At 43.5% G+C, this 14,235-nt stretch overlaps 1 protein-coding gene across 3 annotated transcripts in view; it reads right to left on the bottom strand.

Annotated features, from left to right (window-relative positions):
* The window catches only part of CIMAP1B (ciliary microtubule associated protein 1B), a 47,756-nt gene that overhangs the window by 5,372 nt on the left and 28,149 nt on the right, over positions 1–14,235 (bottom strand). The window contains exons 1-3 of one of the 3 annotated variants that reach the window (XM_073652601.1): positions 10,629–10,835; positions 2,410–2,567; positions 453–656 (exon numbers count right to left, since the gene is read on the bottom strand). In XM_073652601.1, coding sequence (XP_073508702.1) covers positions 453–656; positions 2,410–2,518 — 313 coding nt within the window. In that variant the 5' untranslated portion in view covers positions 2,519–2,567; positions 10,629–10,835. Of the gene's footprint in view, positions 1–452; positions 657–2,409; positions 2,568–10,628; positions 10,836–14,235 lie in introns of those variants that run through there. The other 2 variants (XM_073652603.1, XM_073652602.1) reach the window with 2 other exon arrangements.

Here is a 14,235-nt window from a genome sequence, read left to right as displayed (position 1 = left end):
TTTAGGCCACTTCTAGGCTAGTGTACATTAGACCAAATTTGGCGCAAAATTTTAGTACAATGTGAGGCATCCCCTTTCCCACTAAGCCAGCACCTATTGAGTAAGGCATAAAACGCCTAATATACCTGGCATAAGTAATATCACATGACCTAATATATAACTGCCGAGTGACCGCAGTAAAAGCTATACTAGGGCTGCAGATGATAAGTACCATGTAGTAGGCATATATGTAGTTGCCACTATCAAGCTGTCCAGGACACTTTTCCATCTGACCTATACTGTTGTGTCGGACGCTTACCAGCAGTGCAAAGATGGCATGCTCAATGTCATCTCAGACAGGAAAAAATCGACCATAAATTGTACGCATGCACCTTATTTTTGTGTTTTTTTTCCCCCTCCCTAAACTCATTACCGTACAAACCCTGAATCACTACATGTGGAAGAGTCTGTACCTGGTCCTGGAGTCCTGAACATATTGAGATCCCTGGGTCTGCCATATAGAGAATACGCAGGTGTGCCATCTTTTCCCCTCATGGTGATGTTAGCTGGCACCAAGTACCCCGGGCCCGGAGAACAGTCATCAACAAACTTGAAGCGCCGACTTCCAAAGCTGTATGCCGGTGCTCGATATTTACTTGGATCATGCTGTACAAAGCCTGTAGGGTAAAAATAGGGGGCACATAACATGCTGAAGACAAGGAACAGGGAGGTTTTCCAACTAAATACGTTTATCATCTACTCATGCGATAAGTGATAAATGTGTGACCAATGGAGGTCTGACCGCTGGGAACCCCTGGACACAAGAGCTAAGGTCCCAAATTCTCCAGTGTGAATGGAGCAGTAGCATATACTTACATTAACTCAGGGCCGGGGGCGCGGTTACAGCGGCCACTCTGTATACTCAGAGCGATGACTGAACCCGCAGTGCCCCAATGACTGAATACCGAATGCTGGTGGGGAGAATAAAATTAATTTTTTCCCTGTTGCATTCGGCTGCGTGCAGGCGCCGGGCAGAATAATAAGACTATTAATCTGCAGATTAACCGCATAGCTGCAAGTTAATAGCATTATTCCTGGTGACAGGTTCTGTTTAAAGAGATTATTCGGACATTCAAGTAATTTTTGTGTCTTTTTTTTTTGTGATACATGGGGCTTTATTTTTATTTCATATGCTCTCTTTTTTTTGCGGACATCGGTGGGAATATAAGGGAAAGAAGTCTCTGTTTTTCCCACTTTCAAAAAATTTAAAAAATTTGTTCCCCATTCTGGAACAATTCATTTTATATATCGGACATTATTATTTTTTTTATACGGGGTGCAGTGCTCGCAACAGCAATTTGGATTGACAGTGGCATTTTTTTTATTTTTCACACTTTGCTTCCCATAAGGTCATAGAAGTCCTTTGGGTGGAATTTAAAGGGAATCTGTCACCCCCTGGGATGTATATAACCTATTAATAATTACTGGGCATACAGGTGATAGAAATGTAAATCTATTCATACCTGTATGCCTCATATTAATGGTTTTGATGTGAAATCTTATAATATAACTTTATGGTAATGATTCCTCTAGGCCCCGGGCCTTAGGCATTCCTCACTTGTATTATAGTTGTCAAACAGTCGCAAATCAAGAGCACGGAGTGTCGAAAACATAACCCCAGAGCACCGCTGAAGATACTCGGCGAGCACCCGAGCATGCTCGCCGAAAGGGTTAACAGAACATATTCGCTCATCACTAATAACAACCTATACAAATTGAAGACCTAGTGCTTCAGCAGGTCCAGGGCATTGCCCACATTTACAAAAAGTTAAAGGGGTTGTCCACTATGATATTGATGATATATCCTCGGATGGGTCATACAGTGCGAGTCTGAAGCCCGGCACCCTCAGCGATCAGCTATTGTCGGCTGTATGGATTACCAGATATAAACAATGTATAACTACACAATAACAGCTTCCATGACCCCGACAGTCAATCATTGGGCTCAGTGGCTTGTGCGTCTACAATGGTTGAGTTGCTGAGCCTAGTGATTGGTTACAGTGGTCTTGTGCATTGAAGCCATATTGTCACCGCTGCAGCTTGTAAATAAAGACTGGGGAAATGCTGGAAATGCATCTCTGGACCTGGGGAGGGTGAGTAACAACTGTTTTTGTATTTTTAGATGACTGCAAGTCTATGATGAAATAAAAATTTATCCCCCCAAACCCTATAAGTCATGCCTGCTTTTCACTCCACTTTTGCAAACTAACTTGTACATGTTGATACAAATGGTTAACATATATGTCACACAGCAAATAAGACATTATTGTGGAGTACAATGGGTAAAAAGGCAAAATACATTGATAAACGTGGCCCTATGTCTTCTTGGCCTGATCTTATAAATCACCCATTTACACTGCAGGAATTTACCTGTGTTTCCCGGTAATGCGTACTTAGGTCCTGGGCTGCTGTATAAAGCGGCAATTGGCCCCCGCGGCCTGTGGGGTTTCCAAGGGCCAATCTGCACCTCAGTAGTCATGATGGACTAATGCTGGATGGCCACAACCATACACAGGGATGGAGTATGACTGGAAAAGAGAACAGAGAAAGTAAAACGTATGTCTGGGGTGTAGTCACTCATCTCCCTAATCTACGGCACTATACATTGGCATTACCGAGGGATACACTACATTTCTAGATATGAGAACTAGAAAAAGTTTACTAATGAAAGGTATAGTCACACCAGTATGATTTGGCACACGTGTATTCAGATTTTCTTTCAACCTGGTGGTACATACAGTATTAGGGCTCATTCACATGGCCAATTTTTGCGTACGAGTACTATCCCTATTTTTTTTACGGATAGCACTCATACCTGTGATAGTCTATGGGGCCATTTACATGTCCGTGATCTTGGCCCGACCCATCTACGGAAAATATGTCTGATTTTGATCCAAGGGTCGGATCAAAATCGGTAATGCAAGTCTATGAATATGTGAAAAAAGAAAAAAAACGGACTGCACACAGATGCCATCCGAGTGTGGTCCAATTTTCACAAACTGTCACATAGGAGAAGGTGGAGAAACTATTTTCCACGTACGAGAAAAACTGATGACATTTGGACCACACTCTGATCAAAATAATTTGTTCATTTTTCTTATAAGTGAGAAAAACGGACGTCTGAATGAGGTCTTAAGGTGCGTGCACGCATTAAGTATTAGCTGCACAGTTTTGCCCAGAAACTGAAGTATTCCCTTGCATCATTACATATTTTTCGCTGCATATTTCCTGCTAAGAGACGCGCTTTTCATGCAGAAATGTCTACAGCAAACACAGAACTTGTGCACATCCCCTGACAATGTGTTTTGCAGTGTCAGGAATCAAACAGATGAAGGCCGATGGATTTGTGACAGCATTTATGCTCTTTTTATTCACAGAATACAGGCTGCCATCCACACTGACTGTATTCTGCTGTAGCATATACAATTGTCCAAATGGACAGAAAAATTGTACCCCAATTAAATTATTTAAACAAAATTGGTGGTCTACATCCCTAATGTGTGGATTTCTCAGTATTGCTGTCTAATTGACAGCCCTGTACCTCAATAGTTATGTTGGTGGAGTGTCGGCAGTACACGCCATCTTACTTACGCCAGGGACAGCCACCACAATGGTTAAGACCTAAAACACAAGATCCTTTCTCCCATACTCACATGTTTCGCCCCTAATTTGGCTTCATCAGAAGAGCAGGGGCTTATAGTGTATTCCGCTGTTGATGCCTATATGGGAATTTCACTTTAATGTATTATTGGTGTTGCAGAAAGAACTATCCTGATTTTATTATTGTATGACATTGCTGATAATATTCTCTGTCATTGTCATATGTACAGTGGCTCCAGATGTTTATCATACATAGTGTATAGGGATATAAGAATACCTGTACTAAGGGGAGATTCATGAAAACCGTCCAACGGAAAAACTGTCTTTGTTGCCTATAGCAACCAATGACAATGCGGCTTTCACTTCCCAATACCCTTTTTATAAATGAAAGCATGGCTGTGATTGGTTGATAGGGGCAACAAAGACAATTTTCTTATTAGACACTTTTTTGGCCCACATTTATTAATACTGATGAAAAAAAACGGTATAGAACGAGCCCAAAAAAGTCAGCAACATTTTGGCACTTGATTCAAATTTTATAGGTACTCATGCAGAATACTGCAGATGAAGTGGCCATTGTGTAGGTTTATGCTATGTTCTGGCTCTGGAGGCAGACAGACTGACGTATTTCTCGTGCGAGGATCACATTGCAGTGCATGGACTGCCCGGCACTTCTCCTGACCTGAGCTGTACATCGTGATGTATTTCTATGCAGCTGTCACACTCAGGTCAGGAGAGCCGATGATCCGTCCGAGGATTGCGATGTGATCCTCGCATGAGAAATACGGCCGTCTGTCTGTGCCCTTAAAGTGTTGTTCTACTACCCGGACAATCCCTTGTTAAATGCTGTAGTCCCCCATGTAGAAAAAAAACACATTATACTCACCTGCCACAAGGACACTGTTCCAGTGATGTCAGTGACATTGTTCTGACGCGTGAGCGCTGCAACCCATCAGCAGCTATTGATAGACTGCAGTGCTGATGTGGCATAACAATGTCACACAATCGTTGGCAGACCCAGCGCTGATATCGCTGGAATAGCACCAGTACATTGCGCATAAGTTTGTTTTATTTTACAAAAAGAATTACATCATTTAAAGGGACTAAAGATAGAAAAAAAAACTCAATAAAAACATGCTAATGGTAATAAAGACGGCAACTGTATATAATAAATGTATACACAACAAATGTGCAGATTTGCAGTCAAAACGATGTCTCATATAAACAAGAACATTTTTATTAATTAAAATGAGAAGGTATCACTCATAAAAACTGGGGACTCAAAACAGCCACATATAGTAATGGATGTACCGTATATTAAAAGATGTATAGTGAATAATATCAATGGTTTGCAGGCTAAAGTACAACTAATATGCAAACGTGCTGAATAAATATATGCACACAAACTACTGTATGTGTGCCGGCCGTGTGTCTCCCACTCCAACGCGTGTTTCGCACCCCGTCGGGAGCTTTCCCATTCCTCTGGTTACTAGTAAATCAGTGTTTGAATTGATATTCAACTGAGACTGTAGATCTGAAGCCTCTGTCACTCCAGCTCTATTCTCCGCCCAACATCTCCTCCTCCTGCTTGACTGGCAGCCTCTATGATGTGTGACTTCAGACAAAGGAGCCATCAGTCAAGCAGGAGGAGGAGGCGCTTGGCGAGGAATAAAGATGGAGTGATGGAGGTTTCAGATCTACCATAGTCCTTCAGCCTCATTTGCATATAAATTCAAAAGCTTATTTCTTAGTAATAGAGGAACAGTCTGGTCATGTAAAGGTATTGCTGGACTTGTCTGCCAAAGAGCTACATGTGGATGTAAAGTTGGTGGGGGGGGGGGGGGGATTCCTGCTGACAGATTCCCTTTAAGAAGGGATTGTCTAACTAAGGGACAACTCTAATAGTATGGCCAGAAAATAGGATATAATGCTCTGGATGACTTTAGTTTAGTCTGATACCTTACTCCCCCATCTCACACATGCAGAAATCCAGCGTTTTTTTAAGAGGCTGGCATCTTTTAATAAATTATGCAAACTCCATTCCAATTATTAGTATTTTTTTAGACTGGCATATGAAATGCGAATCATACTAAATATAGGCTGCTGTGTTTTGGTTTGTGGTGGGGTTTTGTTTGCCAATCCTGTGACAAAATTATAGTGGTTGTTTTCCTGTAAAAACAAATTATGACCTATCCATTAGCTAGGTGATAACATATTGATCTGGGGTGCCTGACCTCTGGTACCCGCACCGAAAGACGAAAAGGGCGTCAGTCCACATGCCTGATCGCCATTCAGTTCATTCTCTATGGGGCTGCCGGAAAAAGCAGAGCGGTGGACGAGCACTGGTGAGTCCCAGTGGTCAGACCCCCCACCAGTCAATAAATTATCACCTGACAGCCCCTTAAATTATGCCCTAACAAGAAGAATCAGGCCCAGCCCTATGGTCCCACTGGGTTGTCTGGGTTGCTGAGTATAAGGGGATATTCTGAGACATAATGGGGATCCGTTTTTTCTTTTTTCCTATGCAGCCATCTTCCTTGATCAGGACATACAAGGAATAAAACAAGAGAAATCTCCGTTGTCACAGGCAGACCATGACTATGTATAACAGATGGGGTCCTGCTGCTGGTTTTCTGGGCACAGTGTCTGCACAAGGTGGTTTGCAGACTTCTACCTGCCCAATACTGGTATGATCTAAGTCTTCAAGTAAGTCACAATACACACAGTGTTTTAGTTTTTGGGGCCAACAGCATTATTTTTATTTTTTTTTTCAAAACATCATGCTCTGGGTATGGTATTTCTCCCCATACGCATCTCTGGTGTTACTGACATGTTATATAATGCATGGATGACGGAGCATTACAACATATATTAGGACTAAGGGTCCTGTGCTAGTAAAACGTGTATCCCTCCATCTCCAGCACAAATCAGCGTGCAAGGCATGATACAATCCCAGCACCGGTATCCAGCATCTTCACCAAAACAATGTGTCCCTGGTTACCAGGAAATCTGCCAGGCGTTACCAAAACAAACTATATTCACCACATTCACTCAAGAAGCAAAAAGGAGCGTAGCAACATGGCAACACAAGGAGCAGCGTCCAGACCGGCAACCAAGGATTCAGAGCGAAACCGACACCGTCATTAGTGACAAAATGAACCGTAATATCCCAACCCCCTCCATGTTATAACGGCTACGAGGAAAATCACTTCCATCCCCATCATCTGTGACTTTGGGGGGTTTTTTATGTGGATTTTGATTGATCCATGATTCAAAAACAGACAAGTTTCCATGATTTTTTGCAGAACACTCGATCTACAAAAATATATGGACGTGTGAACAGCTGCTTAGGCTATAATGGGCACATGTTGTATGCGAGAAAAACACAGAACACGTATGTGACTCGCGGGCGTCTGAATGACTCCCAGCTCTGAGGGTCCGCTCACATGGACTTGTGATGTGGATTGTAGAGGGGATTGCGCTCCAGAATCCATATGGAAAAAAAAAAAGCCTTGAATAAGTGTCCTATTCATCTCAATGGGAAACCGCACCAATTGTACCCATGGTGCTCTTTATTAATGTGGGGAAAAAAGCAACATGTCTATTCTTGAGGTGTCTCCGCTTGAAAAAGAAGTCCAAACTGTACTCGAAGCAGAAAGAAAATGCCCCATACACAAAACTGTTTTGTTTTTTTTTAACATGGATTTTTCAGCTGTCAAACAGGCCCATCCCTTTGTAAATAGTCTATATGACAAAATGTTCTAAAAATGTTGGGTCCACAGCTCCCATGCAGACCTATGTGTGTTTATGGTAACAGGCGACAAACATAATAATGTGATTCTGCAGTCATAGTCCCTTCCATCTGTCCCTACAATTTTGCACTGGCCCCCGGTGTAGAAATATGTAGTCAGCTGCACTTTCCTATACAGTAAAAAAGAAAAAGGAAAGTAGCGAATGCTACGACAGGGGCCAAAAAGACACTTCTGACTTCCACCAGGTGAATGGTGGCCTATAGTGACATTCACTGTATGTACGAGGAGCTTTCCTGATGCAAATGCTGAACCACTGTGTCCATAGCCTAATTTGTCATAAAAATACAGCCAGGGAGGTAGATAGCTTTATTAGCCTGTTCACTACTATTCCTAACATCCGCCACCCATCAGTACTATTCCTAACATCCACCACCCATCAGTACTATTCCTAACATCCACCACCCATCAGTACTATTCCTAACATCCGCCACCCATCAGTACTATTCCTAACATCCACCACCCATCAGTACTATTCCTAACATCCGCCACCCATCAGTACTATTCCTAACATCCGCCACCCATCAGTACTATTCCTAACATCCGCCACCCATCAGTACTATTCCTAACATCCACCACCCATCAGTACTATTCCTAACATCCGCCACCCATCAGTACTATTCCTAACATCCACCACCCATCAGTACTATTCCTAACATCCACCACCCATCAGTACTATTCCTAACATCCGCCACCCATCAGTACTATTCCTAACATCCACCACCCATCAGTACTATTCCTAACATCCACCACCCATCAGTACTATTCCTAACATCACCCACTCATCAGTACTATTCCTAATATCTATCACCCATCAGTACTATTTCTAACATCACCCACCCATCAGTACTATTCCTAACATCACCCACCCATGAGTACTATTCCTAACATCACCCACCACCCATCAGTACTATTCCTAATATCTATCACCCATCAGTACTATTCCTAACATCACCCACCCATCAGTACTATTCCTACTATCTATCACCCATCAGTACTATTCCTAACATCACCCACCCATCAGTCCTATTCCTAACATCATCCACCCATCAGTACTATTCCTAACATCCGCCACCCATCAGTACTATTCCTAACATCCGCCACCCATCAGTACTATTCCTAACATCCGCCACCCATCAGTACTATTCCTAACATCACCCACCCATCAGTACTATTCCTAACATCCGCCACCCATCAGTACTATTCCTAACATCACCCACCTATCAGTACTATTCCTAACATCCGCCACCCATCAGTACTATTGCTAACATCCGCCACCCATCAGTACTATTCCTAACATCCGCCACCCCTCAGTACTATTCCAAACATCACCCACCCATCAGTACTATTCCTAACATCACCCACTCATCAGTACTATTCCTAATATCTAACACCCATCAGTACTATTCCTAACATCACCCACCCATCAGTACTATTCCTAATATCTATCACCCATCAGTACTATTCCTAACATCACCCACCCATCAGTACTATTCCTAATATCTATCACCCATCAGTACTATTCCTAATATCACCCACCCATCAGTCCTATTCCTAACATCATCCACCCATCAGTACTATTCCTAACATCACCCACCACCCATCAGTACTATTCCTAACATCCGCCACCCATCAGTACTATTCCTAACATCCGCCACCCATCAGTACTATTCCTAACATCACCTACTCATCAGTACTATTCCTAATATCTATCACCCATCAGTACTATTCCTAGCATCACCCACCCATCAGTCCTATTCCTAACATCACCCACCCATCAGTACTATTCCTAACATCCGCCACCCATCAGTACTATTCCTAACATCACCCACCCATCAGTACTATTCCTAACATCACCCACCACCCATCAGTACTATTCCTAATATCTATCACCCATCAGTCCTATTCCTAACATCACCCACCCATCAGTACTATTCCTAATATCTATCACCCATCAGTACTATTCCTAACATCACCCATCCATCAGTACTATTCCTAACATCACCCATCACCCATCAGTACTATTCCTAATATCTATCACTCATCAGTACTATTCCTAACATCACCCACCCATCAGTCCTATTCCTAACATCACCCACCCATCAGTACTATTCCTAATATCTATCACCCATCAGTCCTATTCCTAACATCACCCACCCATCAGTCCTATTCCTAACATCAGCCACCCATCATTACTATTAATAACATCCCCACTACTACTATTCAATTAGGACAGGGGGGAGGAACCTCAGGCACATTTCCGGCCCTCGATGACCCATTATCCGGCCCCCGGGCAGATCCCCGGGGTCTGCAGTACTTGGGCCGGCTTCTGTATTTTGCCGGCCGCCGGCCCATTCATTTCCTCTTGCTCTGTAAGGGCACTCAGTATTCTCTACTGACCACTGAGGCGCGTGCAATAAAACATTATGTCCTGACACCAGAGCCAGCGTCAGTACGTAATTCGTGGGCGGAGATAGCGTGCAATTTGTACGGCCCCCGGAGGATGGTATAAATATCCAAATGTCCCTTGGCAGAAAAAAGATTCCCCACCCCTGCTTTAGGAAAAGATGATCATAAAAAGAAGCGATCGCTTGTTTCTCTGATAATATTAATCAGGACGGGATTTCCCTCCATCTATTACCGGCTACTATATCTATTAATATGAGGCAGACAGGTGAATGGGTGAGCAATGTGATTTCATATAATAACACATCTATTATTACACTAGACTTCCTCTGACTGATACAACAGACTATTATAATCTGCTCCAGGCTCAGCCATAATCCCTCCATTATAATCCCTCCATTATAATCCCTCCATTATAATCCTGTCTTGGTAACAGCTAAACCAGGTCACGATCTGACCTCACAAACCAGGGTAATATCACGATAGCACCACTGTTTGGTCACGATCCTATCTGGAGGGTCAGCCCTCTGTCAGGACACGGGTGGGCTCCCTGTAGAGGATTATTTTCCTGATCAGATTATATCAGGGCTGGATTATAATAACGCCGGGGTGTCAGATATCGGTAACGGGGCTCTAGCCTGAGAGTCACTGTCACCAAGCCCGGTATAGGGATCCAGGATTCCGAGGACAACATTTTCCATTTCCCAGCATGCTTTAGTGTCCCCCTGACAGGGCGATAATAAAACACCCGAGCTGGACACGGTAATGTCTGACCTGCAGTGATGTCCTCCCCTCCTGCGTCCGCCGCGCCCGGCTGCAGCACTGACTGAGGCACAGTACCTGCTGAGTCCAGGCTTCACCACGGCCATTGTTTGTGGTCTCCCAGTAACAGGCCCCGTGGTAACCGCTGCCATGGTAACGACGCTGCGGCCTGCTCCAGGGCAGAAGGCAGGCGGCACTCAGGCTGCCCAGCATGCACTGCGCCACACACTCTGCTCCTGTATGTCAGTCATGTGATCAGCCAGACATTGCCAGAACTGCAGGCTGGGGTCACAGTTAGCTCTAAAAACCGCAGAGAAGTGAATGATGTTATTGTCCTGGATGGTCTTTTCACATGTCAAAGAACTAGCTATAAGGGAATGTGCACATACGTCTGTCTTTAGCGGGTCCGCTCAGGAATCTGTGAAGAAAAGCGCTAAAAAAACATAAAAAAATAACCATCTGCAATGTAAGGAGGACTCGTCATACGTTCCGTGAACCGGCTCTGAGAATTAATGACCTGACCCCTCTCCAGGAGGCCACTCACTATAATGGAACAGAAAAGCCGCCATCAGGAAAGCACCGCAAAAAACTACCCAAAAGACGTGAAACAGGTCACATCGGGGAAAACACCGTCATGCAAGACGTCGTGTGCAGATGCCCTAAGAGGTGTGCATTGGGTCACTCATCACACTCACTGCCAATTCATGGAGGGGGTGGTTACCTAGAATTAAAATGCACACAGATACAAACACACGTACCTGTGTGACTGATGCCCTATGCAAGCCTCGTATGTGTGCATTTTTAATACCAAGCAACGACCTCCTCCTCGAAATGGTCGGAGTGTCAGTGGTTGCTCCATCAGTATTTTGCACCTGTGCTGCCCCCGCCTTTGTCATGGGGGGTCTGTTGCATCCTGCTAGTGCATTGGTAATCTGACCTGGTGTTGGTAAGGCTGTTTCTTTTTCTGTGATGTTTTTTATAAAAATTAAGCTCCATGTATTGCAAAAAAGAAGAGGTTAAAATTAAGTGAATGTCCGAACAAGAAATGCTTTAGAGTCGTATGTATGAAAGAAAAAAGAGCCTGCCCAGGATGGGGGAAAATGGCCGTGAACTAGTTAAATTTCAAAGTTCTGAATTTGTAAAATTTATTTTAAAGTTGCATATCTCACCAAAGGTTTTAAACTTTTGTAAACGTTCTAACATAGAGTTTTATGGATTTATATGACTTATTAACATATCCTCTGCAAATGCAGCTGTCTTGTGTTATAGGTTGTTGCAGAATATATCTTTGTTTTAAGAGTTTTGCTTAATTTTCTAAGTGAATGGATAGTGAGTCCACTAAAGAACCGGAGAATCCTCCAGAGGGCCCTGAACTATACTACAGCGGCATCCAATACGGCAGCTCTCACGGCCGCTATGGATTCCTTAGTTGGTGAGAACCTAGTTCCGAATGGTGGCACCACACACCGCCATTGTCTGGACTTTGACGACATCTGTATCCTGAAAATGTAGATACCATTGAATACAACAGTGGCATCCCTCCTTCACCATTCAGCCTGTGTGTCTGAGACTGGACGCAGCAGGCGCAATGATGTCACTAGATCGCACGTGCTGCGCTGAGCCTCAGACCGTACACTGCAAAGACCGAAGCAGCGCGGCAGGAAAATGGAACAAGGTGAGTATTTTTCTCTATTATTTTATTAGCCGTTTCATTTGGGGGCTCCATATTAAATATAAGGGAGCTGTGGGGTCTGATACTGTATATAGGGGGCTGTGGAGCCTTCATACTACATATAAATGAGCTGTGGGGCCCCCCTATGATGTACATAGGGGGTTATTGGTCATCATTCTATATATAGGTAGCTGTGGGGATCTCAATGCATATAGGAGTCTGTGGGAGGACATCATTCTGTATATAGAGGGCTGTGGAAGCCATTGTACTGTTTATAGGGAGAGGTAGAGGCCATCATATTGTATGTAGGGCGTTATGGGAACATCATATTGTATACAGGGAGCTGTGGGGACTTACTGTATATAGGAGGACTGTGGTGGCTATCATACAGTGTCTAGGGGCGCAGGGGCCATCATATTATACATGGGGGTTGTGGGGACAACATACTGTATATAGGGAACTGCGGATGCTATCATACTGTGTATAGGGGGCTGTGGGGGCCATCAGACTGTGTAAAGGGAGTTGCAGGACCATGATGCTGTATATAGAGGGCTATATGAGCCGAGCCTCATGCTTTATATTGGAAACTGTGGGGACATCATATTGTGTATTGGGGGCTGTAGGTGCCATCATCTTGTATATAGGGAACTGTGAGGGCTATCATACTGGGTATAGGGAACTGTGAGAGCCATCATACTGTGTATAGAGGGGCTGTTGGGACAAGGCCTGTATACAAGGGTCTGTGAGGGGTCATCTTACTATCTATTGGGAGCTATGGGGGCCACCATACTGTGTATAGGAGAGCTATGAATCATAATATTGTATATAGTAAGCTATGGGGGCCATCATACTGTATAGGGAGCAGTGCTTACATCATACCGTTTAAATGGAGCTGTAAAAGCATACCTTATATATGGAAATGTGGGGACATCATACTGTATATAGGGGAGCTGTGGGCCATCATAATATGTGTGTAGGGGGGCTATGGGGACATCATACTCTGTTGTTTGGAAATCAAACTTTGCTGGGGTCACACTGGGTTCATTATACTGTGCTTGTGTGGGGGAATTCACAGTGGGAGTATCATACCGTATATGGGGGCATTTTTGGGGCATCATACTCAAAGAGAGCTATGAAATCAGTGTCATAGTAGGTGAAAACACCAAAAGGGTTTTCTGGGCAAATTACACTGATGACTAATTCCTTGAATAGGTCATCAATATCGAATTTGTGGGGGTAATATGAAATCAAGCACTGATTTATTAATGAGATTGTCTTGTAACCCTTCCTCTGTATTGGTTACATCTATTGATGTCTTTACCAATATGGTGTCTCAAGAACTGATCATTCTAGAAAAGAAAGGAGTCAGCAGTGACTTTAATTAAACTCAGATAAAGGGAGGAATGTGGTGATTCTTTATAGCACGAGTTATAAAAAAAAAAAACGATGTGAATCACTCCTTAAAGATAAGGAGGTTTATGAAGTTCTCTCATCATCTACAGTAGAGACCAAAAGTTTGGACACACCTTCTCATTTAAAGATTTTTCTGTATTTTCATGACTATGAAAATTGTACATTCACACTGAAGGCATCAAAACTATGAATTAACACATGTGGAATTATATACTTAACAAAAAAGTGTGAAACAACTGAAAATATGTCTTATATTCTAGGTTCTTCAAAGTAGCCACCTTTTGCTTTGATGACTGCTTTGCACACTCTTGGCATTCTCTTGATGAGCTTCAAGAGGTAGTCACTGGAAATGGTCTTCCAACAATCTTGAAGGAGTTCCCAGAGATGCTTAGCACTTGTTGGCCCTTTTGACTTCACTCTGCAGTCCAGCTCACCCCAAACCATCTCGATTGGGTTCAGGTCTGGTGACTGTGGAGGCCAGGTCATCTGGCGTAGCACCCGATCACTCTCCTTCTTGGTCAAATAGCCCTTACA

The sequence above is a fragment of the Phyllobates terribilis genome, unplaced genomic scaffold (assembly GCF_046119375.1).
Source record: "Phyllobates terribilis strain yellow unplaced genomic scaffold, ASM4611937v1 Scaffold_11__3_contigs__length_659146591, whole genome shotgun sequence".
Classification (NCBI taxonomy): domain Eukaryota; kingdom Metazoa; phylum Chordata; class Amphibia; order Anura; family Dendrobatidae; genus Phyllobates; species Phyllobates terribilis.
Note: the sequence above shows the minus strand (reverse complement) of the source record. Positions and strands in the feature narration are given on the sequence as shown.